General features: G+C 39.4%; 1 protein-coding gene across 4 annotated transcripts in view; it reads right to left on the bottom strand.

Moving 5' to 3' along the window:
- Window positions 1-6934: 6934 nt before the first annotated feature.
- Nckap1 (NCK associated protein 1) overlaps window positions 6935-14866 on the bottom strand; it is a 79518-nt gene continuing 71586 nt past the window's right edge. For all 4 annotated transcript variants that reach the window (XM_034494204.2, XM_034494203.2, XM_034494202.2 and 1 more), the window contains 4 exons: window positions 13476-13592; window positions 12846-12955; window positions 8622-8711; window positions 6935-7820 (listed from right to left, as the gene is read on the bottom strand). In XM_034494204.2, coding sequence (XP_034350095.1) covers window positions 7704-7820; window positions 8622-8711; window positions 12846-12955; window positions 13476-13592 — 434 coding nt within the window. In that variant the 3' untranslated portion in view covers window positions 6935-7703. The remainder of the gene's footprint in view (window positions 7821-8621; window positions 8712-12845; window positions 12956-13475; window positions 13593-14866) is intronic.

The raw sequence follows: 14866 nt of genomic DNA on the forward strand, positions 1-14866 counted from the left end.
AAAGAGTGATAAAGCCAAGACCATATGTGATGATCCAAACTAGGAATCTGATCTCACTGGTTGTCAGAATTCTTTTGCCTGTTACCTTACCTAGATGCGTGTCCCAGGGCTTTCAGAACTCTCAAAACAAGTGGTTGAGCCCTACATAGAGTGTCACAACAGAGAAAAAAAATGGTTTACAGTTTACAGCTAAAGAGAATCTAGGTCAGAGCTGTATTCTCCTTCAGGATGGAGAATTGATACCAGTTCACTTGTTAGCAGCACCTGGACCCGTGACAGAGATAACAGAGCTCACTCCAGGCTCCGGAGGCCATCAGCTGCCCCCTGTAGTCACTCACTTCTGGGTGCTGTGACCTGCGGCAACCGGGGCATTCATTCTCCAAGGTTGTTCTGCAGTCTTGAAAGCCTATGAGCTGCTACGGTTCTCCCTGTGTGATCAGCTGCCAAAGCAACGGCCAGTGCAGTCTTGAGAAAAGCTGCGGTCTTACACTGATGGGATAAAATGTCAAGGCTTATTAATCCCTTGGGCCTGGTGACATCAGATCACCAGGCTAGCCTGAGTGCAGGAGGAATCTCAGCAAAGGGATAAGATTACAGCTAAGCAGCACAAAGCTCCAGTGCTTTTTCTGAAGTATTGGCTGTCGTTAGAGGTGAGTCACCAGAATAGAAAGATCACCTATTCAAGGGCAATATCCTCAAACATTGCTTTTGTGATTTCTCTTTGGTTGTTTTTTGCTCTTCAATATTTTGTCTGTATTTCCAAATTTTTTAAAAAAAAATCTTTTTTTCTGCAGTGAGGAAAATCTTTTGGTATCTTGCCAATGCTCTCATCACTAATCCCATACAACATACCCAGATTCTGCCTCTTTCTCCAAATCCCCAGGTAGTAAATTATTTTGCTGTAAGAAATAGAAGAAACCACTTCTTTCTGTCATCATTAAGATATACCAGTATTGCAGGTACTGGAAATCCCCTCATCCCCTGTAACTCATGATTCTCAGCATCCCGCCAGAACCAAGAGAAATATAACCAATTATCTCTTTACCACATGAAGAGAAGCTAAGGGCAACTCTACCCAAGGAGATCTGTAGTGTCCTTCCAGCCACAAGTCTCACACCACAGTGTCTGAGCCATGAGTTTCTGGGTTGGAGATCTGGCTACACAAATGAGTGAAATAAACAGACCCCGGACTCAAGATATTCCCAGAATGAGACAATGGCATGTATCAGCCGCATTATAATTCATTAAGTTTTATCATAAAGGCAGTTGCAAGGTTGAAAAGAAACAGAAGATGGTGCATTAAGGAAAAAGGTTATTGATACTTGAACTCAGTATCTAGATATGATCAGGAGTTTGCCGCCCAGAATATAAGAGAACATTTCATCACACAGGCAGGGATCAATCAACATGCAGAAAAGGAGAGGGGCTTCCAAGGAGAAACCGTCATAATTGTTTTGAATGTCACAATGACATTTGAAGGTCTAAATTCTACATCTTATGTGTTAAGTGTAGAATATATACATTTATAATGTATATATGCCACAATGTAGTCTTAAAATTAATTTCAGCCTTGTAGATATGCTAAAGTTAAGACAAACATTCTTTCTCATTTAAGATAATGTAGAATTTTCAGATAGCACTAAACAGGAACATGTCACATCCCCATGAATGGAAAATGTGATACTATACTGCTAAAAGGATGATAAAACTCATTGGAGACAATTTCTGCAGAAGCAAAAGAAAATAGTCCGGAGCTGGTGAGATGACTCAGTGGTTAAGAGCATGGGCTGTTCTTTAAGACCTAGGTTCAATTCACAGCATTCATATCGTGGCTCACAACTGTGTGACATCCCCGACTTAGGGGATCTGACATCTTCTTCTGGCTTCTGGGGTTATCAGGCACACAGACACAACACCATTACATATTAAAAGACAAATTTTAGCACACCTCTAATCCCACACTTGGGAGGCAGAGGCAGGCAGATTTCTGAGTTCGAGGCCAGCCTGGTCTACAGAGTGAGTTCCAGGACAGCCAGAGCTATACAGAGAAACCCTGTCTTGAAAAAAACAAAAAACAAAAAACAAAAAACAAAAAACAAAAACAAAAAAAAGATAAATTTTACAAAATTAAAAGGGGTGTATTAATACTGATAGTATGTAACCTAGTATCTATGCTGTTGGTTGTCATCACAGTATTTTAGGTGATTGTGGCATAATCTCAGCTGTACACTGCTGGTTTGTGATGAGATGGAGTAATACAGTGAAGAAGCATGTTGGGACAGGACCTCTTACTTCCTAGCTGGTAGGAAGTAGCAAAAGCAGGTAGTAAGAGATGGAGACATTGTGTAGCTTTCTAGGGACTGCTTTCAGTGACCTCTCCTTCCAAGCAGCCCCGACCTCTGATTTCTGCCACTTGCTAGGAACAATACCACATTATGAACCCATTAGGGTTTAGTCTGCTTATTAGGCCAGAGTCTGTGATGGTTATCTTGACTACCAAATGGACTGGATTGAGAATCACCATGATTCTAAATTTGTGATTAATGTTTGTGAGTTTCTAGACTGGCTGGTGTGAGGGTTCTCTGGAGAAACAGAACTGATGGAATAAATAAGTATAAATGTACCTTTATATAAATATATACTACAACATTCATGCACATTCACACTAGTTTTCAATAATTTTATTGATACTGGGCAGGAGTTCTGTTTGAGAGATAGTTCTTCACTCATATATAAGTGGGGAAAATTCCTAGTGAGCAATTCAGTTGAGATGTATACTTATACATCATATACATACACACACACACACACACACACACACACACACTGATACACACACACACACACACACACACACACTGATACACACACACACACACTGATACACACACACACACACACACACACACACACACTGATACACACACACACACACACACACACACACACACTGATACACACACACACACACACACACTGATACACACACACACACACACACACACACACACACACATATGGGCAGCTTATAGGCTGTAGTCCAGATAGTTCAATAATGGCTGTCTCTGAACAGTAAATCTAAGAATCCAATAGTTGGTCAGTCCAGAAGGCTGCATGTCTCATCTGGTCTTCAGTATATACCAGAGTCCCAAAGAAGAGGGCTCTAATACTAGGGAAGGAATGCCTCAGCAGCAGGATATAGGAACTTGTTACAGAGAGTAAGGTCAAACAGGCAAAAAAGCAAAAACACTTCGTTCTTCCTCATCTTTTTATGTGGGCTGCCACCAGAAGGTGTGGTATAGATTTAGGGTGGGTCTTCCTACTTCAAATGATCCAATCAGGAAAAATCCATCCCAGGTGTGCCCAGTTGCTTGTTTTGTTTTGTTTTCCAGACAAGAATAGCCATCAATCACAGCTAGGTTAACTGAGGTGGGGAGATACAACCTAAGTCAGTGGTTCTCAACCTATTGTGACTCTTCAAAACAGTTCCTCCTGTGTAGAGACCCCTCAAACATAAAATTATTTTGTTACTTCATAACTTTAATTTTGCTATTGTTAGGAATTGTAATGTAAATATTTGACATGCAGAATATCTGATATTTTACCACTAAAGGGGTCTTGACCCACAGGTTGAGAACCACAGCCTTAAGTGAAGATGGTATCATTTCAGGGGTTGCGTTCTCAAATTGCTTAAGAGGATGGGAGCCGAGCAGCTGCTGTCCCTCTGCTTTCTGACTGGAGGCGAAGTGCTCAGCTGCCCCATGCTCCCACTGCTGTGACTTGCCTGCCGTGATGGGCTGTACCCCCAAACTCAGGAAACCCTTACTTCCTTCAATTACTTCTATCAGGTATTTGTCACAGCAACGCTGGAGAGACCTGAGGCCGAGCCATCAGGATCCATCTAGTTCTCGAAACCCATCTGCTGTCAACTCGTCCTTGAATGGGGGCATTTCAGATTCAAACTACAATGTGGAGACAGATGAGGAAGGAATTTGATTCAATACATGAAGTTGGGTATAGAAGGATTAGATACATGTAACAACATTAGAATAAGGACCAAGGAGTAGGCAGAGTACCCAAGCCCAGGATTTAGTTTTAGTACTTTGAAAACAGAGCATGGCACAGTATTAAAGATGTGGGTTGGAAAGCCAACCCTTGTGAGCATCCACACTAGTTTTCAACAATTCTATCGATACTGAGCAGGAGACCCAGTTGAGAGATAGGTCTTCCTTCACTCATTTACGACAGCCGGGGAGCAACTTGGTTGAAATGAAATGAACATGGACGTGAAAATACTCAATAAATAGAGCAGTGTAAGAACTTAGTGCTGCTTTCTATGCCTTGCACTTTAGTGAGCGCAGAAGCTTTAAATGCTGCTGAGTAGGAAACTCCACACTCATATGTGAGTGACAGAAGAGGTCAAGGGTAGCGTCTAGAGCAGGTTTACTTCACTTGTGCTCTCTGCAGCGTTTTTACAAATGCTTTTCTCTTTTAGTACTTCAGTAACCACATCAGTAAACGGGCTTCCCATTATACAGGGTTTTGAACTAAATGAACAATACTTACGGATAAACTAAACGCAGCATAATGCGGTAAATAGAGCGCTCTCCACATGACTCTCAATACTACTCCAGCCTGTATTGTTGGCATGGACAGTCAGTAGCAGTGGCCAAGGTTAAATTTTTCCTTGCCCTGCCATCCTGAGTCAGTGTTAACCTTTACAGAGTCGGCTAATCAAATGCCTACTTCACCATGCTTTATGACACCTAGACCTGTGTACCAATGATGTCATACAGGTTACGACCACACTCTTCTATAAGCCAGGTTTCTTTCTTTCTCTTTTATTTCCATTACATGTTCCAAGCTGGCACAGCACTCTTAATTCCTTTCTAGTGTTGTATTCTCATTTATTTAAAATTCAGTGCCCTTTTGAAAATAAACACCCTTATCCTAGCTGTAACTTGAAGGGAGGTTTCGCTGCTGCCCTTTTGTCTTTAGACTGTATTTATGTAATGCTCATTAGTTTTTCCACTGAAACTGTGCTCACCATGAAACAACATATTCATGAAACAATCTATTTCCATCTTGAAAGCCTGCTACACCACTCCGCTGTTACATCTCCAGAACCAGGATGTCAGTCTGTGAGCCACTTTAACAAAATGCCTCAGACTGGATGGCCAATGTTGAGGGATCTCCAGATCAAGGTGCTGGTAGTTCTGGTGTGTGCTGAAGCCTGCCTGGTGGCTGAGGTGGTGCTGCCTCACTGGGTCCTCACAAGGCAGGCATAAGGAGCTCCTCCCCCAAGGAATAGTCACCGGCCACAGACCCAACCCATTTCTTTACAATGAGATTACATCTCATCATGTAAAGTTTGGGAAAACACAAATCTTCAAACATATCAAAGTTTATAACATTATTTCTCAAGTTATTTTATGATGTAAACAGATATAAAAATATCATTTTTCTACCTTTTTTTTCTGAATACAGGGCATTTTTGAAAACGAGCATGTCACGGTTTCTGAGAATGTCAAGTAGTATACAGTATTTAGGAGAATGCCTCAGTGAAATTATAGCAATGACGAACAAATATTCGAACTACATTTAAAGGAAAATGTGTTCATCGAGCTTAGTCGCTAGTGGACATAAAGCAAATCTTAAAAATTTGGTGGCATCTTTAGCATAAACTAAAAGCAATTACACAGCTCCATAGAAGAGTGACTTACTGAATTTGGAAGCAATGTAGTAGCCGACCAACTGAGAAAGAATGACCTAACACTAACATTAAAAAGAGCAACTAAAACTAGCTTTTAAATAAAATTTCATTACTTATTTGTATAAACTTCCAAAAGCTAATTCTGATCATCTTCAGTTCAAGTCTAGGCCATATGGGCCCTCGACGGTTAGGTCTTGGGACTTCAGATTGTCAATTTACCCCATTTTGTTACTTCCAGGCCTAATGATAGGCTGAACACTTGGATGAAAGATTCTAGCATTGGCCATGCAGCAAATAAACTGATGATGACAGTGTGATACTTATTTTAAAAACTACTATTTATTTCTTACTTAGTTGGGGGTGAGAATGTGTATGCCACATCCACATGAAGGTCAGAGGACAACCTCCAGGAGCTGGCACTCCCAGGAACTGACTTCAGGTCACCAGGCCCAGTGGCAAGCACCTTTACCTACTGAGCCATCTTTCTGGTCCAGTATAATATTCTGAAGCAAACAGCATTAAATGTTAGCATAATTACATGGAGAACAATAGAAACTATTCTATTTTAAAACTCACCTTAAGAAATCCTTATCAAACTATGTCAATTCCTTAATAATGGCTATTTACTGTTCTAAACACAAACTCTGCACAAAAAGGAGTATGAGAGTCACGTGGCCCCAGGATCCTACCCCACTTTCTGTGTCTGAGCAAGGGAAACAAAATTAGGTTCATAAACAATTTTGCTGATCTCAACCCAGTGAGCAGTGTACATAGAGGCTATGAACAGCAGCTCTGTGCTGTCCAGACGCAGAGCAGCAGAGGCTGCCTCATACCAATCAGAAGGTAAAATGTGCCACTCTGCCATCCAGGCCAAACTAAAGCAGAGCACATGTGGACTTCCTACCTAGCACTGACCTGTCTGTAACAACACAGCCTAGTGGCATGGCCACTCCATTTTTTGTTATTCCTCAACAATTTCATTTGGTAATAGATATAGCAAGACAATCACACACACACACACACACACACACACACACACACACACGCACGCACCCCACACACTCCTAATTTCAGTATTTTTTCCAGGAGTATTTTTTAAAACATTTTAAAAAACTCTGTAATAATGAATCTGCTAAATCTATGTTTACTTTAACAAAGTTTAAACTGGAAATTTCATATTGTCAAATAGGTTTCCAAAGATTTTAAAGAAATCATTCAAAATGTGATACCGTCTAGTGTTTATTTATGTTATGGCAGGTACACTTGAATTTCAAATTTTAAAACATATAAAAAGTGATTCAGGACTAACATCTGTATCAACAGTTGACAAGTGTCTGGTTGTTTATTATACAGCATGGTCCAAGGTAGTGCAGCTGCCAACCCAGCAGCACGGGATGAGATTATCAGTAGGCTTTCTACAGGCAACAGCATATGCTGCTGTTTGAGAAATTCAGAATCTGCTTCCAATGCTCAAGTTGTCTAACATTTCTAAGGTTAAACAGTGTTAGGTATTTAGTTTGGCAAATGTTCAAAATAAAGTAGAAATGTATTCGTAAGCATCACCGATATGCACATCCAGTCTTGATCTCAGAAAGAACCGTAGGTACAGATCAGAACTCTCCCTATATGAAATAATTTACACACAGATGGGTGCTATCATATCACTATCTAAAATAATCACTAAATACAATTCTTCTTCAGAAATAAACAAGCAAGTTTTTTCATTATCAGTTATCAAAAACATAGTGTTAATGGTATTTCAAACAAATGATACTCTAAAATCATAGAATTCACTGAGTTTTGAGAATGAATAACTAAATTAACCAAATGTACTGTAGTACGACCATATTAGGAAGCCCATGATCAGAAAATACAACAGCATGAAGAAAATTTAATCCACAAAACTGTTTCAGGCTTTAAGGTAAAATAGTTCCACAGTTTACAGATAAAACAAGGCAACAAAAACTCGTGCTTGTCTTGAGTAGGTACTCTATGCAGAAGATGTAACACTTTGTTTGTAGACAGCATGGTATGCATTTCTCAGCAACACATAAGGAAAACAAGATTCCAAGAGATCCATTGTCAGGAATGGTGATTCTTGTACAATCTGAAAAAGTAAAGAAAAAGTCAAAAGTCAAGTTTTTTGGGAGTGGTAAACAACTCTATATTCTTCTCATTTGAAACAGACACAAACCATTTTACTTCAGAATCTAAAATACAAATGTGCTTGAGTGAAGCCTATCAAAATACTTTTAAATACTTTCAAGTTTATCAATCAATAGGAACACAGAGAACACACATCTGCAGCAATACTCTCAACATAAAAGTGAAAACGAACATATTACAAATGTAATGGTACATTTTAAGAAGCTCAAAATCAAGCTAGAAAGTAAAGTAAAAAATAAGACCAACTATGATTAAGTAGAAAGCAGTAAATTCTAGAGTTCAAGAGGAAAGAAAGTCTAACACAGGCCTGTGTGATCGGGAAAAATCATCTGGGGAAGGAAATGGAGTCAGGAGTTCTGCTGATTCTCCAGAGAGACACAGCTCTCCACAGGCAAAGGAAACTAAGAGTCTCACAGGCACTGCCATGGGAAGGGCAGAGAACTAAACTTGGCTTAGCAGGAAAATAAGAGACCTGAGCACATCCTTCCAGGACATCAACGCTCACCTTCGGTCTTACGACTTCCTATTACTGACCTATGGGCAAACAGCAGTAGCGCCAGTCTTTGCAGAAATTTTTAGAAAGTGTATTATTTGGGTGGAGTGACCACAAGAAATGGAGAAAAACCAAAAATCACAAAAGAAACAAAATACCAACAAAACTTTCACTTGCCAAGCAGAGGTATGTTAAGGACTAAAACATTTTGTTATCAGTAAAAGTTAATTAAATTGAAATGAGACATACCATATCCAGTAGCAAATAAACCGATTCTCTATTTCTTGTTGTAGTTTTATCTGTCTCTTGGCCGATTTTCAGTAGACTGGAGGATGCAAGCTTAAAAGTACACACATGTATTCAATGAGGATGGCAAGGAAGCGCTGCTCACTTCCATGTTTATTTTCATTACAATTCTACCTTCAACAAGCTTCCACTTTTCAATGTATGAAGTTCGATGAGCTAGAGAGCTCACATCAATCAACAATTAAGTATACATACAATCAAATATCCGTTAAAACTAACATTTTCCTCAAGTTTGTTTCTTAATGATTCAAATTGTTTTCTCTCTTCCCAAGATCCATAATACTCTTCAGCAGCCCCCCTCCCTTATACAAATAGTTTTGCTTTTAATGGTCAAACATGGTTGGAAAGAAAAATAGAAAATTTCATAATTTCCCAGTTTCCAATAATCAGTTCCTAAATTTGAATTCCATGCCATTCTATGTATGATTCTGCTCCATGTTCCTCAGGAACAGAGTCGTCCCTCTGTTCAGCACATCCACATTATGTATGTACCTGCATGTTTAGTCACCTGGTCATTAGTTACCTGGCTGAATGACGCGATAATGCAGTTTCTGTTCAAGTGACCCTTTCAATATAATGGTGCCCACACTACAGCGAGACTGCTTGCAAATGTACAGCCAAGGAGGAGTTAGTCTTTCCTTCCTGTGAGAATGTAGACATTCTCAGAGGAAGAAAAAGTTTCTATCAAGACTCTGAAATCTCCAGGAAAAGCTAATCTACCTACAGAAGGGAATTTGTTCTAACGCTGCTGCCACATGTCAAACTGAAGGTTATAGCCACAGTGTATGCCACTGTACAGAGTAATGGACACAAGGGCCTCAGAAATAAAAACTGTAGTGTGGGTGACAATCGTATGGTTGGAAGAGGGTTTGAATTAAAAGCCCCATAAAACTAACAGACAACATCTGACTACCCTGAACTTCTGCAAAAAGAGACAATGAAATATAATGCTTAATCAGGCGTGCTAGTACATGCCTTTAATCTCTGTGCTGGGGAGGCAGATGGATGTCTGTGAGTTAGAGGCCAGTCTGGTCTACATAGTGAGTTCCAGGACAGCTAGGACTACACAGAGACCCTGTCTCAAAAATCCCAATGATGATAAAGGTAGGAAGGGAGGGAGGAAGAAGAAAATGTGATGCTGAGTGTTTTAATTTGACCAGAGTATTATTTAATTTATTAAGGCCATATCCACCTCCTGGTATTTGTTTGTAATCAACTAGCAATCAAAGGAAACCCCAATCTGGACATAATGCAGTACGGACAACTACCTGCTACTGTGGACACAACAACATTCATTAAAACAGCAATGGATCAGGAAAACTAGAACCTATATGAGGAACTCATGGATATGGTGATAGATGAGTTGCTTTAAACGCTTTCTGGGGATAGATAGGAAAATCAGAAAATCACTTAAAAACAAAAAGACAAGTTGGTGGGACAGGAGCTGCTGAACTACTTGGTAAAGACCATGCTGCAGCACACAAAGAGCTATTAACACACAAGGGCTGTAGAAGCTGAGTCTTCTACAGACAATACAGAAGAGGAAGAGAGAAGAAGCACCGAGCACGTTACTGAAGTATGCCAAAGTGTTCTACACTGCATAGGCTCTAAAAGTTGAGATTAATGGAGTAAGGTCTCTGGATGCAATACAGCACTGAGGTCAACCACATGATCCCTGAAAAACTACAACCTCTGTACCAATACTTTCATGAGTTAGAAATACAGTAAATACTGATTACAATATTCTTCCAACGTTTCTGTTAAAGGCTGTTGAGAATCTCCAGCCATCACCATTATCTGTTAAGAACTACATGCAGCTATGTCTGATGGGTAGACTTAGCACTACTCTCTTTTGGTATCAAGTCATGATCAGTATCACCCAAAGCAGAGGATCCCCCCATTGAAGTACTGTCTAGAGTCAATGACCACCCTCACAGTCCACCAATGTCTATATCATCACCTTCATTTACTTACTCCACACCAGTGTCATCTCAGGTCATGAGAAGGGTGGACATAGGACAATAAAGTATTTTGAGAGATTTCTCTCTCTGAACTGTTATTATGGCATGTAGACTGGTGAAACTTTTCTATTAATAATTTATTGTGCTTTAATAGTTTCCCATATTTAGTTGGTATGCGCGTGTGCATGTATGCATGTAGTTCAGTACTATCCCTGGCTTCAAGTTCCCTCTTGGTGTGGGGAACTGAGAATGCATAATCTATAGATAAGAGGTAAATGTACCGTGTCCTTTTTAGATCCTAAATAAGAAGACAATTTCAAGCTGGGGTTGTATTCATAGTAATTTTAAGAACATTAAACCCCCAAAAAGAAATATAGTAAATAAAAGGAAAACAACTGAATTGTAATAATGTTTTCAAACTTGAGTTCCTTCTTAAATTCCTGTTGTATTCATACACACACACACACACACACACACACACACACACACACACATATACACACACATACACGCTAACAAGATTTTCAACAAAGAAAAAGCCCAAATATTCTAGGGTTCATTTTGCTAAAAGTATCTGCTCTTTAAGCAAAGTATGAAAAAAATATACTGGTAAAGAAAAATACTGCAGTAAACCATGTCTGATGACAGATTTAACGTAACTCTTTTAGTAGCAAGTCACATGTAATTTTATGGGTTTATTTTTGTTTATGTGTAGAGCAGGATATTTTCCTGCCACATTGTATTTGCAGTGGAGCTTGGTGATTGGGCAGTAGAACACGGAGGCAGAGTGAGGAGTTGGGAGGAAAAGGAGGGGGAGGAGGAAAGAGAAGGGGAGAAAGGAAGCAACATGGAGGAAGAACAATGGATCTCTAGCAGTCCCGGGTAGCAATTTCTATCAAAGGGTTAGATATTGGGTAACAATTCAATTGTGTGGGCATCTTGTGTATTGAGCATTTCCAAATATATAAATCCGTTGGATAATCTTTAAGCATTAAGAGTCTTCATTCTACTAGGCACCATGAGAATGGTGGGTATTGTCTGGAGCTTAGCAGAGAACCATGAGGGTGATGGGGTTGGTCCAAGAGCCATGCTTTGGAGCATGGTCTCCATGGAGTTGATCAGAGGAACCAACCGCTTCGGTAACATCTCGTGGGGCACTCTTGGCCTCTGGCCACTTCTAGTGGGGGAACATGGAGAGCAGCCCAGATAGCTAATAGAGACGGACCACAACGCAGCTTTTCTAAATATCACCCACTTCATAAGTGTGTATGTATATGCCTTCATGACTTTGTGTAGAAGTGGGCATCAAATCTCAAGAACTGTAGTTAGAGGCAGTCCTGAGACATCTGACGTGGGTGCTAGGAACTGAACCTGTGGAAGAACAGTAAGCATCCTTAACTGCTGGCCCATCTTTAGCCCTCTGAGTAATACTTTTATACCTATTATAAGTTGACTTTCATACCTATTAATAGTATTTCTTCAAATAAGTGGAATAAGGAAAAATAACTTCTGCTACTGTTTTAAATATTTATTTTTATTTTCCGTGTGAGTACCTGAATAAATGTGTGTGTACTGTGTGTATGCAGTACCCATGCTGGCTGGTCGCTGGGACAGGAGTTACAGGTAGTTGTGAGCTGCCTAATGTAGGTCTGGGAACTGAGAAGCCGTCACTCTAGCCCTTTGTTTTTTGGAAAGATCTCACCTGTTAGCCCAGGCTTGTCATCCTATCTCTGCCTCCCCATTAACTACGGTCTGGTTTGTGCTCCGTCACAACTCTCAAGCAGTGCTCTTACTGTGGAGTTTGTCACTCCTCATGGTCTCTGTCTGAGTAAATGGAAATGAGCAAACTGCATCTTTAAAGGACACATTCTCTCTCTAGGCCTCCATTTTTCTTTGAAGAAAAAAAATATCTTGAATGTGAAGAGAATCTCTAGTCCAAACATTAGTTTAAGCAAACAGGCCACATAGCAGAGCTGTGGAAGGAAAGACTCCAAGCTAGAGGGAAAACAGTGATAAACTTAATGCAATCTACCTTTCCAAAAACAAAACGTTAAAAAAGAAACAAGATTTAATACTTAATAAACTGAGAACAAAAATGTCTTTGGAGAACATTAAATAAAATGTAGAAATAATGGGAATGTACTGCTGCATAACATACGCATCATTTTTTTCTTTGTAAAATGTCATGATATTTAATTAGACATACCGCCAGGAATTCTTTAAGTCGGTCTTCAATACTTCCTTTGTGAATTGTAAACAAAGCTGCAGCAATTTGGTTGATGGCTTTGGCCAAACAATGTATATTGTTGCAGTGTCCTGGGAAAGAACAAACAGGGCTGTGCAGTCTGTGTGACCACAAAATACTATTGTGACACACAGACGGCAAGCTTTAATGACTCCTCAGACTACATGAACAGCAGTATGACTGACTAAGAATTAGGGTCCACAGTGACTTAGTCTTTTCATTTTATGAGCATGAGTGCTTTTAAATATTACAGTAAGGATGCAACCAACAATCAGGTCAGTGCAAACACTCTGGAAAGACGTGATGCTTGGTCCTACACAAATGATAAGGGCTAAGTTGCTTTAAGGCAGGCCCTCTTAGTCCCTAAAACCGCCCCATTATATGAACATGCACACTATCCTCTCCTTCACTTCTGAGCAGACCTATATACATTTCACATTTCAGAAAATTAGGATGCCCACTTCAAAGCTACTACCTGGCAGAACTTGAGCACTATTTTATCAGAAAACAAATTAACTATCTAAAGAGAAAAATACAGGCAACACTAAAGCCAATGTTCTTTCACTGTCACAACAATTGTAAACCAGGTACCTTCTATTGCAGGGCTGTACTGTGACATCACATTGCTGGCCAGTGTAGGCAAGGAGACTGCTACAAAAACCATCAGGAGGCAAGCGATCTTATATTCTTCTTCTGGACTAATGTTCTCTAAAGAAAAGAATAAGGAATGAAAATCAAGCTTTTCTCCAGGATTATTTGAAAGTTAATAATCTAACCTACAAAATAAAGGTAATAAATTTTATTTAAATTTTCTAATGGAAAACTGATGAATACTTATGAGAATACCATACATATTAGCATTTATAAATTTCTTATCTTATAATCTGAAAATTCACTAAAAGAAAAAAAAAATCTTTTTCTTTCCCTAAGATAGCTAAGAATATAATTTTAAATATATTGCTTAAAGGTTACCAACATTGAAAAGGGAAATGCATTACTTATTTCTCCATTCTAGAAAACAGAAGGAAGCAGTTTATGAATGAAAACATCTAACACACTCTGTAGCTATAAGAACATAATCTTTACTGAAATACTTACAGTATGTAAATTTTTCTGTTTAGCACTTGGCTTCTTATCTGACACCTAAGAACTTCTAGTTACCCTGCAGTTGGCAATTATATGAAACTATGGATTGATCACAGGAAAACAGAAACACAGTATATCTTTAAAACTTTGGTTGACCATAAAAATACCTAGAAGCAATGATTTATATATTATTTGAATCAGGAAAAACAGTGTAATTAAAAAGAAAACTAATAACTCAATGACTGCAAGTTGGCTCAATAGAAAAGGGGCTCAGTGGCCAAGAGCACTTGCTGCTCTTGCAGAGGACCTGGGTTCAGCTCCCAGCACCCACATGATGGCTCCCGACCGTCTGTAATACCAGCTCTGAGGCTGATGCCCTCTTCTTAGCTCCTTGGGCACCAGACATGCACCAGGTGCCTATAATTAAGGGTAGGCAAAATACTCATATACATAAAGTAAGTGAAAAAACTTAAAAGAAAAATTAAAATCAAAAGAGTAGAGAGGGCACTTCAATATCAAAACCAAACCAACCAACCAAAAAAACAACATCATCAACAATAAAAACAAAAACCACCTTATTTACATTGTAGAGAAACCAAGAATTACTTTGAACATTTTTTTGATACTACATTTCAAAGAACTGACCTTAAAATTTCTAAATGGTCAGTATTATGAGGCAGGTAGGTGAGAGAATACCCTCATAGAGGCAAACTGGAGGCAGGATGGGATGGGGGGTTGCATAGCACCTTTTTATGGTGACCATCTATTGTAATTAAAACAGGACACCCTTCTGTAGTTCCCAACTCCCTGGCTATCATAAGGGCTGTTTTCCACCAGCATATAAACATTCTCATCTTCTCCATCTCACAAAGTCCTTTTCACAAGCTGGGGTACGG

Source organism: Arvicanthis niloticus, chromosome 2, assembly GCF_011762505.2.
Source record: "Arvicanthis niloticus isolate mArvNil1 chromosome 2, mArvNil1.pat.X, whole genome shotgun sequence".
Lineage (NCBI taxonomy): Eukaryota > Metazoa > Chordata > Mammalia > Rodentia > Muridae > Arvicanthis > Arvicanthis niloticus.